The sequence below is a fragment of the Leguminivora glycinivorella genome, chromosome 5 (genome assembly GCF_023078275.1).
Source record: "Leguminivora glycinivorella isolate SPB_JAAS2020 chromosome 5, LegGlyc_1.1, whole genome shotgun sequence".
Taxonomy (NCBI): Eukaryota; Metazoa; Arthropoda; class Insecta; order Lepidoptera; family Tortricidae; genus Leguminivora; species Leguminivora glycinivorella.
The window spans coordinates 11,815,468-11,836,180 of NC_062975.1; the positions used below are offsets into that span (position 1 = coordinate 11,815,468).

The 20,713-nt window shown below is 35.2% G+C and overlaps 2 protein-coding genes across 2 annotated transcripts in view; both read right to left on the reverse strand.

Annotated features, from left to right (window-relative positions):
- Window positions 1-2,205: 2,205 nt before the first annotated feature.
- On the reverse strand, window positions 2,206-5,755 carry LOC125226297 (multiple inositol polyphosphate phosphatase 1-like). Its single transcript, XM_048130236.1, has 5 exons — window positions 5,502-5,755; window positions 4,425-4,828; window positions 3,570-3,650; window positions 2,789-3,246; window positions 2,206-2,432 (listed from the first exon to the last, which is right to left on the reverse strand). The coding sequence occupies exons 1-5, from the start codon at window positions 5,668-5,670 to the stop codon at window positions 2,276-2,278; spliced, it is 1,269 nt and encodes a 422-aa protein (XP_047986193.1). The 5' UTR covers window positions 5,671-5,755; the 3' UTR covers window positions 2,206-2,275.
- A 783-nt stretch (window positions 5,756-6,538) lies between these two features.
- Window positions 6,539-20,713, reverse strand: part of LOC125226509 — a 116,584-nt gene continuing 102,409 nt past the window's right edge. Inside the window, exons 12-15 of the mRNA XM_048130492.1 lie at window positions 13,592-13,758; window positions 10,864-10,983; window positions 10,717-10,787; window positions 6,539-10,641 (exon numbers count right to left, since the gene is read on the reverse strand). Coding sequence (XP_047986449.1) covers window positions 9,951-10,641; window positions 10,717-10,787; window positions 10,864-10,983; window positions 13,592-13,758 — 1,049 coding nt within the window. The 3' untranslated portion in view covers window positions 6,539-9,950. The remainder of the gene's footprint in view (window positions 10,642-10,716; window positions 10,788-10,863; window positions 10,984-13,591; window positions 13,759-20,713) is intronic.

Below are 20,713 nucleotides of genomic sequence, written 5' to 3' on the forward strand. Positions count from 1 at the left end.
GCATTTAACTTAAAAGCTTATAACTTTACACACACAAACACAGCATACAAAACCAAACGCCATGTAAGTTCTTAAAAGTTCCTAACTATTGTAATAGTTACCAAAATAACAATTAATCTAAAGACTGTATTATTATATTCTGAGTATATACAAACATATATTAAGTAGGTATATCGAATCACGGAGAAGAGAAGCGGTCATGTGATTTAATCCGATTTCCTCATAATTTACATTGTGTGTTGATTTTTAACCGCCGCCCCAAATGTCAAGAATGTTGGTTACCAATTCGTTTGTTTTTTTTTTATGTTTGTTTCACGATATCTCCATTCGTTATTGGACCGATTTAAAAAAAAATTATCGAATGTCATTTTAGAGTCATTATTTTCGAAAATTTAAATGATTAATGATTATGTAGGATATAGAAGTTACAAAAATTACATTATAGGGCGTTGTTATCATGTTACATAATTATAGTAAGAGTAAAATTAAGGGTGTGCACACTAGCGCTCGGATATATTAAACACATAGTAATTAAGGGTTGTGATCAAATTAGCTTAGTTAGTATACACAATTTAATATGATCGTAGAGAGAACCAAACACCGCAAATCGGCCGTAGATTATTATTAATAATTATAATGTATGTCGGAAAAGTAAATAATAATTGTGTCGCTTATCTTCAAAGTCGGGTAAATCAATTCTGCTTTAAGGGGCTGACAACACCCAATTGCGCAAAATTGATGTTACTTGCGCAGTTTTTTAAGACAAACTAAAGCAAGTAAATTATATGTTATTATTTAATATATTTCAACGAACATAGCCTTACTCGATACACGATTTAATGAAATCGGCCCGATAGAAAAGAATTGCAAAGATTGGTCTCAAGTTCGTCATTAAACGGTTATATGTCGTTCAATTATTCACTCAGTTGTCTTTAATTAAAATTACAATAACAAAAATAAACATATCTAAAACACTAACGAAACATATTGCACAAATAATGCATCTTTCTATTTTAATATTTTTCCGTACTTTTCGTACCTAGGTACATCGCCCTCTTTTAGTGACATCGCGCTCTCACTTAATCCCATACGAATAAACAGTGCACGGTAGCATCAAGGCCATTGGGTGTTGTCAGCGTCTTAAGTTTGATTATGTACAAAAATATATATAATATGAACAAGAATCAACCTTATAGTAGAATGGATTTACCCGAGTTTGACGTTAAGCGACACAACTGCACATGATAGTTTTTCTTTCCATCATCATTCTTGTAAGTACATCTTTTGCCATTGGCCTACTTTATTACCAAGTATTAGGTTTGCTAAAAGTACTGAACATCATAAGAAACAGATTTTGATTTCACAATACCAACCCTATTAAACATAATATATGTTTATCCTATGAGTGAATTGTGCGAAATGTAAAATGTAATTTAATGTTTTACCTACAATTAAGTACCTACAATGTACTACTATAAGATGTTGACATGTAACACTGGTGTTATTAATACATTATTGTATTGTATTGTATTGTATGACAACGTAGTAAACTCATACCTACTAGTGGTATTGTACAAAACATAAATATCGTTAATATATAATATTTACTTAGAGCAATAAATATAAGTAAGTACTTAATGTATTTAAGTACAGACACATAAACTCAGAAAACGATTTCCAGTTCTATGAACTCATTCTAGATTATTCCACAATGATGTCTGGACATTTTCAACGAATTCCCTAGACAGCTTAACGGTGCGGAGTTATAAGTCAGAAGAGAACTCTATAATATTGGAATTTTATTTAATACTATTGAAGTGCCTTCAGAACCTTTAAAATGGATTATAGTTATTTGAAATTTAAAATACCGTCCGTTTTCACATTATCCGATCCGATATCGGATGTCGGAAGGATTTCAATGGAAAAAATCCAAGATGGCGGCTTAAATGTATGGGATATCGGTCCGACATCTAATACGAAGGTTAATGGAACATACTAGTTTACTAAGCGAGACGAAATTTTAGCTGAGGAAAATGGATTCAATCATAATATGTGTAGACCCATAAGAGCGTACACCCTTTTTAATGGCCGGCGACGCACCTCCAACACTTCTGCTGTTTCGGGTGTCCATGTGCGGCAGTGATCGCTTACCATCAGGTGACCTATCTGCTCGTTTGCTTCCTATCCCATAAAAAAAACTATGCATTTGATCAAAACAACAATTTAATATTATTCATTTTAATTCATGTTTTGTTATAATAATGACCACTTATTTTCAAGAAACAGTCTTATTAGACGTGGTCTCACGAAATGGAGTAAGTAATTTCTCGAATTCCGTCCAAGAGCAAATTCCTCCTTCGCAAACTGACCGTAGCGGCTCTTCATTCAAGTAGAACATGACGTGGTAGTCGCTGGTTTTCTTAAATGCGCATCTGAAATCAAAACATCACTTAGTCATGAATCGGATTCGTACAACTATTATTAGATACCTACTCGTATCTCTTCTTTGTAATATATCGCTTCTAGAGAAAATGTCATGCGATTTTCCGTTTCGGTTTTAAACCCGAAACGTCCCACTTGACCTGTTCAAGATCCTATTCAAAATGAGGATTCAGGGGGTAGATTTTTTATTACACTTAATACTAGGTGCTCAATTTCATATAGTTCGTTAACACTATCTCCATTACTAAACCACTCATACCTATGTATGTACCAAAATGGTATAACCCTAAACTATCTAAAGTACCTAAATTGGAAATGTAGTCAAACCAGAAATTTAATAACGTACCTGTTTAAAACCATGACAACATTCGCTGCATGAGGATTGATTCTGCTGGTTCTCCAAAGTCGATCTCGTTTTTTGTCAGCTGCGGTAATTGGTTTGCTGTCTTTAAACCATCCAAGAGCTGCATACACCATATCCATTATTCTGGAGCGCGTAAAACATGCAGTTATTTTTCTACCTTTCCCAGATTTTGCCAATTGAAAAGTTTCTAGTAGATCTGGTAAAGGAATTTGATTGTTCATATTTGTGCTTTGACGCCCGTGGCCATCTTTGTAGTAATGTTCTAAGTCTCCGATGTATTCCAAAACTTTGAGGTCCTCGGTCGTAAATAAGGCACACCACGGACTGGCCTTGTTGTTTAGTCCCGACCAAGTGTACCAGCATAAATCATAAAGAGCAGTTATGTTGTCGCTGGTCAGGCTATAATCGAGACCCAAACGCCTTTGGATCCTATCTTTGGCCTGTAATAAAACGTGATACGATCAAATCTGGGTAAGCAAGAATGTTTATTCAAATTAGATACTTATCAAAATATAAAATACCTACTTCGGCACTAATATGTAGTTTATTTTTGCACATACCTCTTTAGATGTTTTGTTTTATATATTTATTGTGAATCTTATGAGACTAAATTACAACGGACAGACAGTGACATTTTCGCCTACGAATATACCTATAGTTAAGATTATGAAAAACAAACTGCTTTCTGACAGATATAATATAGTGGTAAGAAGGACAAGACAAAGCACAGCATCCGTTTCTTATGAAATTGTTTAGTACTTACTGCTAAATAGTCCGGAGAAATCGTATATTTGTTCATTTCCTTGTTCCAAGCGGGATCCTCTTCAACATCAGTTTTGATCGCCTAAAATACATAAAACAATGTCAACATGTGTATATCAATATTACTCATATTACAAACAAATAAGTGATGTTTATTAATTAAAAATACATGCATTTCCCCGCATTAATTCGCATTACTTGTCTTACCAAAACTTCAAAGAGCCATTGTATTTACTGTGAAACATCGTACGATCATCAGTGAAGCGAAGAGGGAATTCATAACTCGTGTCGATTTCTGAATAACGTGTGGTGCTCATGTACAATAAATGTACTGGCCTGTAGACGCCGACAGAAATGCAGTCTAGCTCTATCGCGCCAATACGCAAGAACGATAGTGGCTATGAAAAAGATACACTGATAGAAAAAACAACCAGTTTTCATATTCGTTCAACTAGTTTTTTGGTTAAAATAGCGCCTACGTGCTGTTTGGTTCAAAAACAAGTTAGATTTTGTTAAGTGTAACTAGTACATTCTACAAGTTACTCGTCATTTGAATCAAAAATATATTTGAATCAACAAGTCAATTTTATAAAAGCAACATGACACATATTGTAAACAATATTGTAAGCATATGTTTGGCTGATTCAATCAGATATTTTTTAACAAGATTAAGTATCATCAATGTTGTGATTTATTCCGTTTACTAAAATACTTTTGTTTCAAACGGATAAACCCGCAACAAATCTAACTTGCAATTTTCTCTCAGTGTATTATCCTAAGCGTTTGTGCATTCGGCTATGCATACTGTTGAGACATTCTAGTGGACATACCTGACGGATAAATATTAAGCACTTACATCGCTTGTGAGCTCGTCCATTACTAAATTTTTGTTTCCAAGCCCCTCCATAAAAGCTTTAGCACTTTCTTTAACCCACCGATGTTGCGTTGATCGAAATGCGTAATTAGCTCGATCTAGTTCTTTCAGCAGAGTGTAAACCTCCTTCAATCTGCTAGCGACACCAAACATTTCCTTCCTCCCCTCATCATGTAAGGCACTTGTTTTATCAAACATATCCTTGTCAATGGCCCAGTCTCGGAGATTGTCGATATCTTGAGCGCAGAGTGAACACCTGCCTTTTTCGTAACTCGATACAACGAGGTCACGGATAGCGATTGCTTCCTTCATTTTTATAGCTGATTTTGGATCGGGGTAGGTTCTGCCGCTGCGAAATATTCCCCAGATACTGATCGGTTCACATTCTGTTAAAGATATTTAAGACAATGTTAATGGGCATTCAATCAACAATCTTACTAAGTAGATAAGTACTTATTTAAAGTGCCCGAGTTACATTCTCAGAAGTAAATAGCTGGCTAAATGCGTTTGGGACAATGCATAATCTATTTACCTTGATCCAATATACATAAATTAAGCATAACACGAAAGACTTTAAACGAACGCAATTTTGCGCCACTAACGAAATTAATCAAAAAGGTGTTCTTTGAAGAAAAACCAGAAACCGGAGGTCTACCTACCACTTTTAAACACTTTTTTTTATGTAAGCGATATGTTCTTAGAATTTGTAATGTTCGTAATAATTTTATATGTCTCACGCTTTTGTTTTATTAAACGATCAGATATAATTATATATCTAATACCAATGTAATTACAGTGAGATTATAGAATGATACTGTTGTAATTATAAAGATATTTTAAATAAAAAACACTCATATCCTAATCATTGTGTGAGACTTACGTAACTAAACTCAAATAAATGAATTTATTAATTTACCTGACTCCATTTTGTAATAAAATTACGCATGATAATAATCTTACATGTAATTTGTAATACGACTAATATTAGTATTTTGTACGGATAATCATTAAATTAAATGTTTGACATTAACAAACAATAATAACATAATTAATACTTACCTGGTAGATTTATGACTGAATCCCGTATGTCACCTCTTACCGCATTATAAGGAGTTTTGGTAGAAAAATATCTATAAGAACATGCTGTATTCCAATAACAAAACGAAGAAAACACAGCATCTACATATATATATAAGATAAATACCACTAAATGAAATTTCACTGGCATATTTTTAAGGGAAACTTTGTTTTGGATCACAATTTTATTTCTTGTGTCAACCTCTGCTCAATGACGAGTGCCAAATAACTAAGTCATTTGACATTTTAGTAGGCCAAAAGACTGGTTTGACTTGTATCCGAATCCTAATATATGCAATATAATTATCCTTTTTTACCAGTCAATATTTGTTTTGGTATTATTGTTTAGTAGATTTTGACAACTCAACTTCTTAGTAAGAATGCATACTTAGGTACACACTCAATTACTCATTCAACCACACTAAGTTTTCATGTTAAGTGCTACGTAAAATATTAACTTGTTATCCATTATAGTCAAAACCTAGTTATTGATATGAATAATAAATAACTTGAAATTATTCCGCGTATAATTAATTTACACTTCATCTCGACGTTTCGAACACTTTACAAGTTTACAGCATTCGTGGTCAATGTAATATACCAGAGTTACGAACATATTTAAGTACATAATTTGTATAAGAAACTAAGACTAAACTTAAAAGCTAGCTAATGTCAAAAATAGACCCTTATTTTGGTCAACAAACAACTATCTAGTTTTTATATGATAATTTGTTCGGGTAATTAACAAATGATAAAACCATCTAAAATGAAACAATAATAATTGGGACAAATAGTTTATTTCCGCAACTATCATCACCATTGCTTCAATAAGTTATGCAATAAATATAATATTTATTTCATACTTTGTTTTTACATAATAGGATAGATTTTATAATTATAATTCAACATAATATTAGGATGTTGTTTTATTTGTGATAATTCTTCGCAATTATATTTTTATAAGTAATTTCCCTATTTGAGTATTTTAAGAAAACTAAATACTTATTGGCAATTGACAATGTATTAAACTATAAATAATAATTATTATGGTAACCGAAAACAACATTCTATAATATATGTTAGGTATATATAAACAGAATTATTGAAAATGTATAATTCTGTGTAAATGTATCAATATAAATTTATACAATCATAAAATTGTCTTATATTTGAAATGGACCAACATTTTAAAAGGATACAGTTAAATCAACAAACTGTTAGCGTACAATTTCATTTCTTTTTACAAGCTACAACAAAATTACTTTAAATAATAAATTTTGGTATTTTAATTTTTCTCCTAAAACGATGCGGTTTGACACTATTTTTAAGTCTTATTTACACAAATATTCAGATAAATTATCAAATTCCTCTGCGACATGTAAACTCTAAGTATATTTGCGTTTTAAAAATTCTATACCTAGTAACATTCAAGGCAATTCATGCCCTGCCCAAGAATGGAAAATAAAGTGTTTTTGATTATTTCGGGGTATTTTATTTTTCATAATAATTTAGTGGCAAATCCTCATAGATATAATTCAATTCTTTATTGCTTTTCAATAGGTAAAGCATACAATACAATATAAAATGAGAGGTAATTATGCAATAGTTAAAAAAAATACACATCGGAAATTGGAAACTAAATGATAAAACTTTGTACAATGTGATCAAATCAAATGTTTATAAAACCAAATATTTAATTATGAATTCTTAATATATATTTTTTTCCAATTCTTAAGAGTCTAAGTACAATATGATTTATTTATTTTCATTCTACTTTATATTTCATGTTTTGCCTATTCCCATATCTAAGTATAGAGCACAATATTAATCATTAGAGAGAGAAATGCATAAGACTTCAAATATCACTAGATGACTCACATCCAATAGAATTTGTAAGTAATTTAATTATTACAAATGAAATTTGGTCCAACATTTAATAATAATATTGGAAACCAGTTGTTCATCGGCTTGTAACCTATGTAGGCACTATTTAATGAAAATTATGATTAACACTGAAATTCAACCTAAATAAATATAGCAGTGCAATTTTATTTATTTATTTAATTTTTATTACATCACTAATATATTATTTTCGTATTCATACGATTGTGATAAGTATTCATAATCTAAAAAAAATAAAAATAATTAGGTTTTTTCTTAGAGACGTGACTTGTACGTAAAAAAAAATTCGTTCCGATGGACGACAGCTTTTGTAGATAAAAGTAATAATGTATTTCCAAAATGTATATGGGGGATTGGAGGAATGGAGTTAATATTACAAAGCACCTTTCCAATATTACTGAAGCGAGAATTACGAGCCCCGATGAATGTGAGGGTTTTTGAGGTTCCTTTTCTATTAAAATAATGTTTTGTGATGCTAATACAGCAATACAATGCAATACAAATACTGTTTGTACACCTGAGCAAAGTAAAATTATATATCTCTGCGTTTTATCGCAATCGCTCACAAGGAATGTCTTCCAAACAATCTTTAGGTTTTTTTTTATACCAATGTAAATACCCAATTTGACATGGGAATATTTTACAAACTATAAATGCACAAAAAAAAGTTGTACTGAAAAAAAAAACAAAAGCTTTGTATTTACACAAAAATGTTGTATGCCCCTAACGCTATGAAGAAATAATTTTTGTTACAATAAGCAAACATCCCTGCATCGACTCTCGTAAATGTAAATTCTGCAAAACCTAACCATCAGTGTCAGTTTCAAATTCAAGATTTGCGTATATGGTTAGCCTCCTATGAGGAAGGATCTGACCAGAAACAGGAGCAATATGCTGCGCTCGAAAACAATCAAGTGAGAAAATTGACAAGTTGAGTTGAAATGAGGATGATCCAGCTACGTCTGTGGCATACATCGGGTAGGTGCGTTTGGTATATTCGATCTCACAAGAGCATCGGTTTACCTATAAGTAAGTGTAGATGGTGTAAGGTGAGATGAAGTAAAGACCGGTAAAGCAGTATCGTTACTGCGAACATAAATTGAAATTGTTTTTTTTTGCATAATATCTGTTATAATTTTGAGATTGAAGAGTTTTCCATGTTTGTCTAAACGACCATTTTCTGGCATGATGATTTATATTGCTTTTTATTTCTGAACGAGTAACAGCTACACTATAATATTAAATTGGGATCTCTTGCAAAACTGTATTTATTAACATACTATTTTTAGGTATCCATAACACACAAAAAACTAACCAAATAAGTCTAAGGGCACAGTAATGGACTCAATGTGTTCTAAATATTGCTCATAGGAATTTATATTATACCAACTCTACTGAACACTTTGACCGCTTTGATTTAAGTCACACTGACAGAACCTCAACAAGCAAACACACCACAATCTTGTTAAAAGCTGGGCTAATGATAAATAGGTCAGATCGATAAGTTTTATGAAGAGAAAATCTAAACTAAAATCTAGGGTGCAAGTCTAAGAAGAAAGTGTATTAATTCTTATAAACTATCTACTAAAATATAGTTGGCAGTTTCGATTTCGTTATTAAACTTATATTAACGTAATTTTAAGATATATATCTAAATGGCACATCATATTTCAGTACAAGTAATAGTATACTGAACTTCCACAAAGTACCTAAATACATCGTAGGTAGAATAAATTAAGTCAAATATCTGGACATTAGTTAATAAACAATACAAAACATAATGAAGAAGTAGTTGAGACTGGGCAAAGAAGCTATTTAATGTTTGTACGATTTTAACTTAAAACTAGGAACAATCATATTTTCATATAAGACATACCTATTTAAAAGACTCGTGAATTTTATAAATCTATTTTTTTACATTTCAAGTAAAAGTTAAACTAGAAAGAACTTTAAAGACATATCTACATAAATACTATTTGCCTAATCAGTGAAACTTTCTTACTTAAAGATTTATTGATTAGATCATGTTTATGCCATGAAAATATAATAACGTGTATATTTATTTTATAAATGAAAATATCTACCGTTCACTAGGCTATAGAATAAAGCACTTTGAATCGTCTGGTCACAGCTATAATGTAATATACTTACACTACATACACAGTTATTCTTCATTCGAATTAAATTAGACGTATATATTTCTACTAAATGCTTAAATTGATTTTCTGGACGTAAACATCTTTACCAAGTACCCTATTTAGATTGTTTGAGGCGGATCAAAAAGTAAGAGGCAATAACGATAAAATAAGGCAGCCTCTAGCTTGTCATATCAAGACACTGAAATGAACACCGATTGTCTAACACCTGCCAGATGGGTCCGCATCAAACAATTTAAAAAGGCACTAACATAATAACTTAGATCGTTCTCGTTCCGCACGCAATGCTTTCACGCAAAGTGACTGAATCAGAATGAGAATTCTTCAAACACACGTCTTTCAGATGTATTTCAAAAGTTCACGTGTTTCTCGTTCATCCTGGATCTTGTTTTGGATCTAAGTTCGCTCGCCTTTCTTGTAATGCTGCCAACAAAGCCTCTCTCACTTCTCTTTCTGAACTTCGCCATAATCTGATGAGTTCTTCTTCCGAAAGTTGTGAAAGCTCAGACCTTCCTCCAGTTGGGGATACTCTAGGGAACGGTGGCGCTGGAGGTAAGTCTTGTTCTTCAGATACCAAAATTTCCACGCTAGCGCGTGAACGAGGTCCATCAGAACTAAAATACCTTTCTGATTTTTCAGACCTTTCTGATACATCTTGATACGATCGTGTAGATGATCCCTCAGCACGTCTTACCATTGGCGATGGTGTCCGCAACCGGGTGTTTATATCAGGAGGAGAGCTAGTCAGGCAGCTGACGTCACGACTTAGTCTTCTTCCAATGTTAAGACTCGTCCGCTCGTAAATTGATCCTGAATCAGATCCTAAGACGGAATCAGTGCTGAACCTCCTAACATTTAGTCCAGCTAAACTGCATCTTTTTCGTCTGCCTCTTGGCGAGCGGAGCTGCCGGGGAGATCGCCCTGGTCGAGGTGAGCGAGAGGGTACTTCAGGTGACGGTGAGAGGAACTTCGACTCCGTCAATTCTTCTGACATTTCGGATGTTTCTACAGCCACATGTTCTTTTATAGAATCCAATGATTGATCACGTCCTTGCTGATTCACCCTGTGAAATCATAATAAAATTAACAGAGAAATAAAATTGATGCAAACTGGATTTTTGAAGTTTAATTTTACATACCTCCGAATTTCTTGTATCATTTCAAAAAACTGCGCTTTACTCCGTCTTCTTCTACGCTGTTCGTGTTCCTTCTGAAACAAATGTACTTCCTGATGTAATCTTGAAGTTACAGATAATGTTAATACAACAAATTGTATAAATTATTACCCTTTTCACACTTTTCTGGAAAAGCGATGTAAAGTGTCCTTGCCGTATCGTGTTTACTAGTTCTCGTGCGGCGTGATGGGGCGATACAAGTTCTACACAGTTGATGAATCGGTACAGTTTCTGTAAACAAAGAAAATGATTATAAGTACCAATTTAGGTTTTTTTTTCGTACAACGATATTTTTTTTCCATTTTATTATAGATAATCAACTCCTTTCGCATGCTACAGCTCAAACCTAATTAAATGTATCTTTGAGTACCTACCACATTAAAACTATATTTTAAGAATGATAATTTAAATCAGCCTAAAATAATAAATAACTACTACCGTTACGATACAATTGCAATAATAGTCGCTGAGTTCTACACTCGACAGTAGCTAATCCACTTAGTAAAAAAACATCTTCACTGAACTTTAATATACGTTGAATATAACTTACTGTTGTGTTTATAAGAAAGAACTAAAGGAATTCATTTTCTCGCAATAGTTCTACGTGATTCAAATGTCAGAATATTAAAGGCGCTGCAGACACAAAGTAATTCAAGGAGATTATGCCCCGTCTGAAGAGACAAGAGCTCGTTCAGTGTTAAAAGCCGCGATGAGCTTGTCCGCACGTAATCCAGTCTACTGCAAACATTGAAGTTCGAAATTGACTATCTGCGTCCCTGTCACTCAAATAATACAGGAGCAATAGAGATAGACATAGACTTTGTTTAGAAGCTCTTTCGGGGTTAGCGTTCGGGGGCTTCACTCGAGCATAAAAGAGAGCACTTACATTAAACGTTGTATACTATTTTTACCCGTTTTGTTCCACTGGTCTGTGAACGCGTACCGGTTGACTTTGTTTGTGCACTAACATTCAAAATTGTAACCCTCGTTTGATTTAAATTCCTGTCAGATTCAGGTGCGGTTATTTTGTGAATAAAGACATGTGGAGTTATTATTCCTATTATGATATGAAAAAGTGAGTTTATCTGTGATATACATGGAACACATTTATGTCGCTATTAATATTAACGCTAGCTTGGGTTTTCTAATAATCATTTGTATTTTTTTACAGTAATTTTCTTGTAGTAAGAAAGGACTGCAAGTGTTTTAACCGATCTGGCCTAGCACGTAGTGACCCTGCCTGCTACGCCGCGGTTCCGGGTTCAAATGTCATGGATGTTTTCTATGTATATAAGTATTTGTATATTATATATATCGTTGTCTGAGTATCCACAACACAAGACTTCTTGAGCTTACCGTGGGACTCAGCCAATCTGTGTAAGAATGTCCTATAATATTTATTTATTTATCATTTATTAAGAGTAAAGGGTTAGTCTTTTAAAACATCACTTAAGCTTTTCAAGCGTAACACCTAAAATGCTAGAATGCAAACCAATCCCACTAAACATAACTGAACTTTTCTCAATCGGATTAAACTGAGCGAGTCCAAATAAATCCTCCCCTTTGAGAATTCTATCGCTGAAAAACAATGTTCCCAATCCTACAAATACTACTATTCGATTAAAGTGGCTTTAGGGCAATCCTAATATATTAATTAACGTGAGTACATCACTTTTATGACTATTTTGTAACTAGGTAATCATATCAAAATAACTTTCAATCAAAATGCGTAAAATTGTGTAAGGTCAATACGGATAAGTGTGTCATAGGGTTATCCCTATACTTGTCCGTGGGGGTGTGTCTGGGCTTTCCATTTGGCCTGTTTAAACAGTGATCAGTCTTTACTGAGAGTTTAATACGTCTACTACTAATCGTGAGTAGCAAGTAGTAAAAGTATGAACTCGCAAACCCACCTGTGACAATTGAGTAAAAAGGCAAACTGTGAAGGCCAGACACACTTCCCCTTATGAAACACTTACCCGTATTGACCTTATTATCTCTTAATAATTGCATTAGTATAAGAATAGTTAAAATAATACGATGACCAAAATATAATATAATGTTGCGTGCAATAAACGCAGCGTTACACGCATGCAAACACGACATATGTAAAAGGTAATATCGTTTTCCCCTCAATAGCTCGGAAACACGTGTTTTGTCCTTTAATACCAGCGGGTAAAAACTCATTTTATCCACTAGTGGGTAAAGTAATTTGACCTTGAATAAACTCAAACTAACTGCTTTAAATTTGATACAAGTAGGTGAATCTAGTAATAAAGATGATTTACCACCTGTGGAACTACTGGAAGCAGTGATAAACGCATTTTTTGCGATGTAGTTTCCTCGCTATAGTGAGGGGAAAAGTTTTGTGTTATACAAGGGGGCAAAGTTGTATTTTAACGCCGAGTGTGGAATTGAGTGGTTCGAGAATAGAATCCTGAACTTGCGAGTTTTTTAACACGAGAAGTTAAATACATTTGCACCCGAGTGTAACTCAAAACTTTTTCTAAAAATAACTATTTCCTTACTATTCTTTGATCGCATGCGTTCAATGCGCTGTTTGCATAACACAAGCGCGAGCTTTATACTGGCTGTATTTTTTTGGATATGATGGAATGGCTATGTAAAAAAAATAGAACATCAAGATCACCGCCTTATACATACGTAAATATTGCATGCTATAAATGCCTGCACTGGCCCCATAGCCGAATGGCATTTCTACGACCCGAACCGAAAACGAAACGCCGCGAAAGGTAGTCTGGCTCTGTCGCGCCAGAGCGTCATAGCGTTTCATTTCGTGAGCGTTTGTGCATTCGAATACGCACGCTGTGATTCTTACCTGACTGAAGAACATAACATTTCGGCTCCTCCAAACGGCATCCTTAGGCTGATGTCGCAAAACCGGCAGCGTGTATTTATAGAATAAATGTTCCAGGATCAATATGAGGCAGCCAACAATCATTCCCACAAGTAGAAGGAGGAACACGCCAGCCACAGCCGCTACACCTACAAATAGATATTACTGGTTATTTAGTGCGGACAAAATATTTGCTGTTGTTTGTACTAATTATATCTGTATTGTAAATAACGGGTTCGTATTTGAACTCATTGTGAGTCAGATCTAAATATATAAAAGAAGAAGCTGACTGACTGACATATCAACGCACAGCCGAAACCGCTGGTCCTAGAGATTTCAAATTTGGCACGTAGGTTCCTTATGTAGTGTAGAGGAGCACTAAGAAAGGATTTTCCAAAATTCACCTCCTAAGGGGGTCAAATGGGGGTTCAAAGTTTGTATGGGGAAAAAAGATTAGTTTGACTATTTTATTCGAAACTTCACAGGAAGATTCCTTAAGACATATGACTGAATACGTGTTTCAGGTTTTTTGAAAATTTAACCCCTAAAAGGGTGAAAAGGGGGTGATAAAGTCAAAAAATCAATATGGGTATCGTTTTTATGGTTTATCGGGTCGCTGATCACGATAAATACAACGTTTTTAAAATCTAACGAGGCGGAAGTGAAATACCTTCTCCCCTGTTGTGGTGCAATGGGGTTTAAATATCAAAAATATATATAAAAGAAGATATTAACTGACTGACTGACATATCAACGCACAGCCGAAACCGCTGGCCCTAGAGATGTCAAATTTGGCACGTAGGTTCCTTATATAGTGTAGAGGAGCACTAAGAAAGGATTTTTCAAAATTCGCCTCCTAAGGGGCTCAAATGGGGGTTCAAAGTTTGTATGGGGAAACAAGATTAGTTTGACTATTTTATACGAAACTTCACAGGAGGATTCCTAAAGACATATGACTAAATACATGTTTCAGGTTTTTTGAAAATTTGACCCCTAAAGGGGTGCAAAGGGGGTAAAGTCAAAAACACAATATAGGTATCGTTTTTATGGTTTATCGAGTCGCTGATCACGATAAATACAACGATTTTAAAATCTAATGAGGTGGAAAAGAAATTTTCTCCCCTGTTGTAGTGCAATAGGGTTAAAATATCCAAAATAGCCATAAGAGGAGCACTAAGAATGGATTTTTCAAAGTTCACCTCCTAGCATGATAATTTGACAGGGGCAAGGACAGGGACAGGGATAGGGACAGGGACAGGGACAGGGACAGGAACAGGGATAGGGTTACGGTTAAGGTTAGGGTTAAGGTTAGGGATAGGGATAGGGATAGGGATAGGGATAGGGATAGGGATAGGGATAGGGATAGGGATAGGGATAGGGATAGGGAAATAGGGATAGGATAGGGGACGGAGACGGGGATAGGGATAGGGAGGAGGGACGGGGATAGGGATAGGGATAGGGATAGAAATAGGGATATAAATAGGAATAGGGGACGGGAACGGGGATAGGGATAAGGGAGGGACGGGGATAGGGATAGGGATAGGGATAGGGATAGGGATAGGTATAGATAGGGATAGGGATAGAAATAGGAATAGGGGACGGGGACGGGGACGGGGACGGGGATAGGGATAGGGATAGGGATAGGGATAGGGATAGAAACAGGGAGGGATAGGGATAGATAGGGATAGGCTTAGAAATAGGGAGGGATAGGGATAGGGATAGTGATAGGGATAGGGATAGGGATAGGGATAGGGATAGGTATAGATAGGGATAGGGATAGAAATAGGGATAGAAATAGGGATAGGAATAGGGGACGGGGACGGGGATAGGGATAGGGGAGGGACGGGGACAGGGACGGGGCGGGGTCGGGGACGAGGACAAGGATAGAAATAGGGACGGGGATAAGAATAGGGATTGGGGTCGGAATAATCGGTCGGCAATCGATATCTAGGCAGTGTAAAATGCAGGTGGCTCAGTGGGAAGGGATTAGTACGTAGGCATCGGCGAGTATCCTGCATCCAAGAAGATCGTTGTTTGCTTGCCTTTTATATGTTTACGTTTGCAATAAGTATAAGCAAAATGGAAAAAATTGTAAGCGATAATGCAAGGAAGTACTTTTTACCCTACCGACCATAGCGTCGAGATACTGGCTATGTGGGTTGTATGAAGTTTCCCCAGTATAAATATTTATATAGGTAAAATACATACATATTCGTACCTACTACCTACGCTGTGGTCGCTGTGTAACAATTCTACAATCATTGCAAGAATTTCTTTTAAAAAAATAGTAATATGTGTAAGGTACAGTCAGCCAAAAAGCAGTGTAAGGTTCTTGGCTGACCGTACAGCAAATAGATCAGTTACAATGGCCCCCCAGTCGAGAATTGCCCCGCTTTACCTTAATCGAAATAATCGCGGACAGATGTACCTACAAAGAAACCTACGGATCCAAATGAAAATCTTATTTTTTGTAAACGTTTCAATAAGAATACTTTTATTACGCGGGCGAAGCCGCGGGTAAAAGCTAGTACTGAATAATTTACTCGTACTTATATATAATTTATTATCTATTACCATTAAAGGAAGCGCTGGTGGCCTAGCGGTAAGAGCGTGCCACTTTCGATCTGGAGGTCCCGGGTTCTAACTCGGCTCGTAACAATGAGTTTTTCTGAACATGTGCGAAATGTCATTTGATATTTGCTAGTCGCTTTTCAGTCAAGGAAAACATCGTGATAACCGGACTAATTCCAATAAGGCCTAGTTACCCTTCGGGTTAGAAGGTCAGATGGCAGTCGCTTTCGTAAAAACTAGTGCCTACGCCAAATCTTGGGATTAGTTGTCAAAGCGGACCCTAGGCTCCCGTGAGCCGTAGAAAATGCCGGGATAACGCGAGGAGGATGATGATATATAATTTATTACCTATTTCGGTATTCTATTTTACAGTACATGGCGCTGTATTATCGCACTAGTTAGGTATCTAATGATCTCATTACTCAACTATGTCGAAAATTTTAATGGCCATTTAAGCTGTAAATCGTCGTACGATACACGTTCGAAAAGTAAATTCGTAACTTTTTTTAACCGCCGCCCGAAATCTCAAGAAAGGTGGCTCTCAATTCGTCTGTAGGAGTTAATAAATAATAATGCAACATTCGCAATTCGCAAGTGCCTTTTACCAGAACCCCAAAAGCGGCGGTTTTTTTTCTTAAAAATAATTATTATAAATGGGCTTTTTCTTGGCCAACTAACTAACTAGCCAAAGGCAAATACGTGAGCTACGATGTCGATTGACTCGTGTCGATTTAAAACATTCCTTTCGATCATGTTTTAATTTATAACCACTCGCTTCGAATTCCCTCTTTTCTGCACTTGTAGCGCAATGTACTGTTACTTAAAAATGTTAACGACCTCAATTATAGTATCGAAATAAAAAATGGATATATCATTCGTATTCGACATTAAACATACTGTCATATAAATGAGTTAGTATAAGTAATACATATTTATTGTTTATTCATATATATAAAGTCCTCCTCACCGATTTCGGCGATGGCGACCTCAGCAACTATGGATTACGCCTGTTATGGGCTCTAATATGGCTGTCCAGGCCGAACTTCGTCTTAAAGACTCTTTGGCAAGTGCTACAATAGAGTTGGCCAGAGGTATTGTGTGTATATACGTAGGAGGGCTTCGGTCTGTCTTTGCGTTGCTGGCGTTTGGCATCTAAAGTATTGAGGCGGCTTTCCTCGAATATAATTATTCATATAGTAACAGATACAAAGGGCCATCCTTCCATGTAATACTCATTTCCGATGCTCCGCGATGTATGGCTCGCATTACACAATCCATCAGATTGCCCAATTTGTAAGATGTCCAATTGAGCGATTGTTAAACTTGATTGATTGCTTAATTTGCTTGCGGGTTTTTATTGGCTTAGTTGAGAAAAATCGAGTTCTAGGTGTAATGCTACGAATTACGATTAGAGTTCGTATCTTTTTTTTAGTCCTGACCACATACTACCATCATAAATATATTTAACTAGCTTTTGCCCGCGGCTTCGCTCGCATTAAATTCGAATATTGTGGAGTGCTCCATACAAACTTCCCATCTTCATTTTAGGGAAGTGGAGGGTTAGAAAGAGACAAAAAGTAACCTACGTCACTCTCCATCCCTTCAACTATATCCACTTAATTACGTCAATTCGTCGCTCCGTTTTGCCATGAAAGATGGACAAACAAACAGACACACACTTACAATTTTTTTACCAAATGTAATTATAACAGTGCGTTCTTTACATGTTATCTCATAAAATCATGGTCTAATAAAAAGTATTGTTAAAGCGTAACAACAAAATTAAATGTAGCTACAATGTAGGTAAAATAAGAAAACATCTTTTCTTGTAAATCATTAATTATTAGAAACTAATGACTGAAATTTTGATAGGTGTTACATAATCACCTTTATTAATGGGCTTGAAATCGATTCAAGAGAGTTAATTAGATACCTGTACATATATCTGGTTAGGTACCTATATCTTTGTGATAAGTATTTCAAATGTAGTTTAGATATTATTATTGCTATCGTCACTTTCTACTTGTAATCATTTTTTTTCCATCCTAAACTGAGCCTAGGCACAGAAGTGGACTAAAGGACTATTGAATCGGAACGTAAACTGCAGTATGATCAGCCCAGGAGGATGCGCCATGACTATGTAACCTATGCACTGGCATATATATGTTTATGCTATGCATGCACTAGCAGGCAAGCATGGTCGCGCGATAAATGATAAAACATCAGGCCGTCCCTATCGCACTTACAAACAGGGCGACAGGGACGTCCTGACCACGTAGCCGAATGGTATTTCTACGCCGCGAAAGGTAGTCTGGCTCTGTCACGCCAATACGCAAGAGCGATAGAGATAGATATCTACGAGCGTTTCGTTTCGTCAGCGTGTGTGCATTCGGCTACACACGCAGATGTTTTATCATTTATCGCGCGACCATGCTTGCCTGCCTGGAAGCATTTTTAGTAACAGAATAGCCAGTGGGCACTTTTTATCAAGATTTTTCTAAAACTAACATGTTAGTTTACTTTCTATTTGCATATAATTAAATAGTAAAACCTCGAAAGGACATTTCCCTTTCCTTATGATATGCATAGTAAGAAAATACTCTATATTATGTGCACAATAGAAACGAGATACCCTTGTCCTGTATGAGCTTGCGCTCTTCACTTTCTTCTGAGTGTTTGGTTTACTTTGTTATTCAAATAATATTGTCTTTTTAGGGTTCCGTAGTCAACTAGGAACCCTTATAGTTTCGCCATGTCTGTCTGTCCGTCTGTCTGTCCGTCTGTCCGTCCGTCCGTCCGTCCGTCCGCGGATAATCTCAGTAACTGTAAGCACTAGAAAGCTGAAATTTGGTACCAATAGGTATATCAATCACGCCAACAAAGTGCAAAAATAAAAAATGGAAAAAAATGTTTTATTAGGGTAGCCCCCCTACATGTAAAGTGGGGCTGATTTTTTTTTCATTCCAACCCTAACGTGTGATATATTGTTGGATAGGTATTTAAAAATGAATAAGGGTTTACTAAGATAGTTTTATGATAATACTAATATTTTCGGAAATAATCGCTCCTAAAGGAAAAAAACGTGCGTCCCCCCCCTCTAACTTTTGAACCATATGTTTAAAAATATGAAAAAATCACAAAAGTAGAACTTTATAAAGACTTTCTAGGAAAATTGTTTTGAACTTGATAGGTTCACTAGTTTTTGAGAAAAATACGGAAAACTACGGAACCCTACACTGAGCGTGGCCCGACACGCTCTTGGCCGGTTTTTTAGAATACATAATAAATAATAATAATAGCATCGCAGTAAGGCTACGTTGGACAATGGTATATTTTTTAGCGTGTAACTAACTGTTAATATAATTTTACAACAACAAGCTCGCGTCGGTAGTGAATGCATAAACTATGTATACGTAAATATGTATACGAACTTACATATTTATTATTAAAACCGAAAAAAATACACATAATTATAAAAGAAAAAGTGGCCAAGGCCTCCAATAGATGAAATATTTTTAATAGAACTTAATTTGAGTTGAGTTAATTAGTATTCAATTAAATTGTATTTTTAATTTGAAACTGAAGAACTATGACCTAAGTAGATACCACATACGAACATTATTACTATTCTTACAACAAATATTAAATTTATGAAACATTAAATTATGGTAGGTATATTGATCTATTTATATTGATCTATTAATAAAAAATAATATTCACCTCATTTCATACCTTGATGCTAAAATCCCAGATTTGTTTTACGTGCCAGCAGTTTGATAAATATAGGTCTAAAGAAAACTGATCCCCAGACCCCTTCCAGACGTAAGGATCCTTTTTATTCCCCTCGTAAATATTTGTCGCTGCGCGGAAATCGAACCCGAGACCCTTCCATTGATCGCCGAATACGTTCACCTTTCATATAAAATGGATGGAATAAATGGCAAGTAATTGAGTATTTTCCGGCTGGAATACCAATCAGAAAGCCGATTTCGTAACACAATTTTTGTATAACATCAATTAACTTGCGTTTCTACTGACAACTCATAGTACATTACATCAGAGGCCGGGAAAATGAGGATTTCCGGCCAAGTGGGTATATACGCCGGATAGGGATACGATACGAGGCCGGGAATCCGTTTTCACGCCGAGGCATGTATAGTGCTTTTCTCAAACATACAATGAAAAAAAAAATTCTCTAAAGGACAATATTTTAAGTTTGCAGGCCTAGGCCTAAAAAATGATATGAAATCCCTTTACAGTCCTCTCGAGTTGTTGCGCCCAAAAGCGATACTTCCCAGCCCATTTTAAGGAACGTAAAGACAATATTTCATTGCATGTTTGAGAAAAATTAATTACACATTCGATATTTAACTATATGTATGTCTGAGACATTTAGATGCAAAAATAATAATAAATATGTAATATAACTTTTATTATGCATATTTCAAAAGACCTAACTTAAGGAGAAAATCAAATAAGGGAATAGTAAAGTACTATAACAATAGGAATTTTGGAGATATGAAACTGATTTAT

Coding starts and splice junctions, on each gene's coding strand:
- LOC125226297 (XM_048130236.1), bottom strand. CDS start 5,670: ATGCCAGTGAAATTTCATTTAGTGGTATTTATCTTATATATATATGTA. Junction 3,247..3,569: donor TTTCTCCGGACTATTTAGCA/GTAAGTACTAAA, acceptor GTTTTATTACAG/GCCAAAGATAGGATCCAAAG. Junction 2,433..2,788: donor GTTGTCATGGTTTTAAACAG/GTACGTTATTAA, acceptor TTTTGATTTCAG/ATGCGCATTTAAGAAAACCA.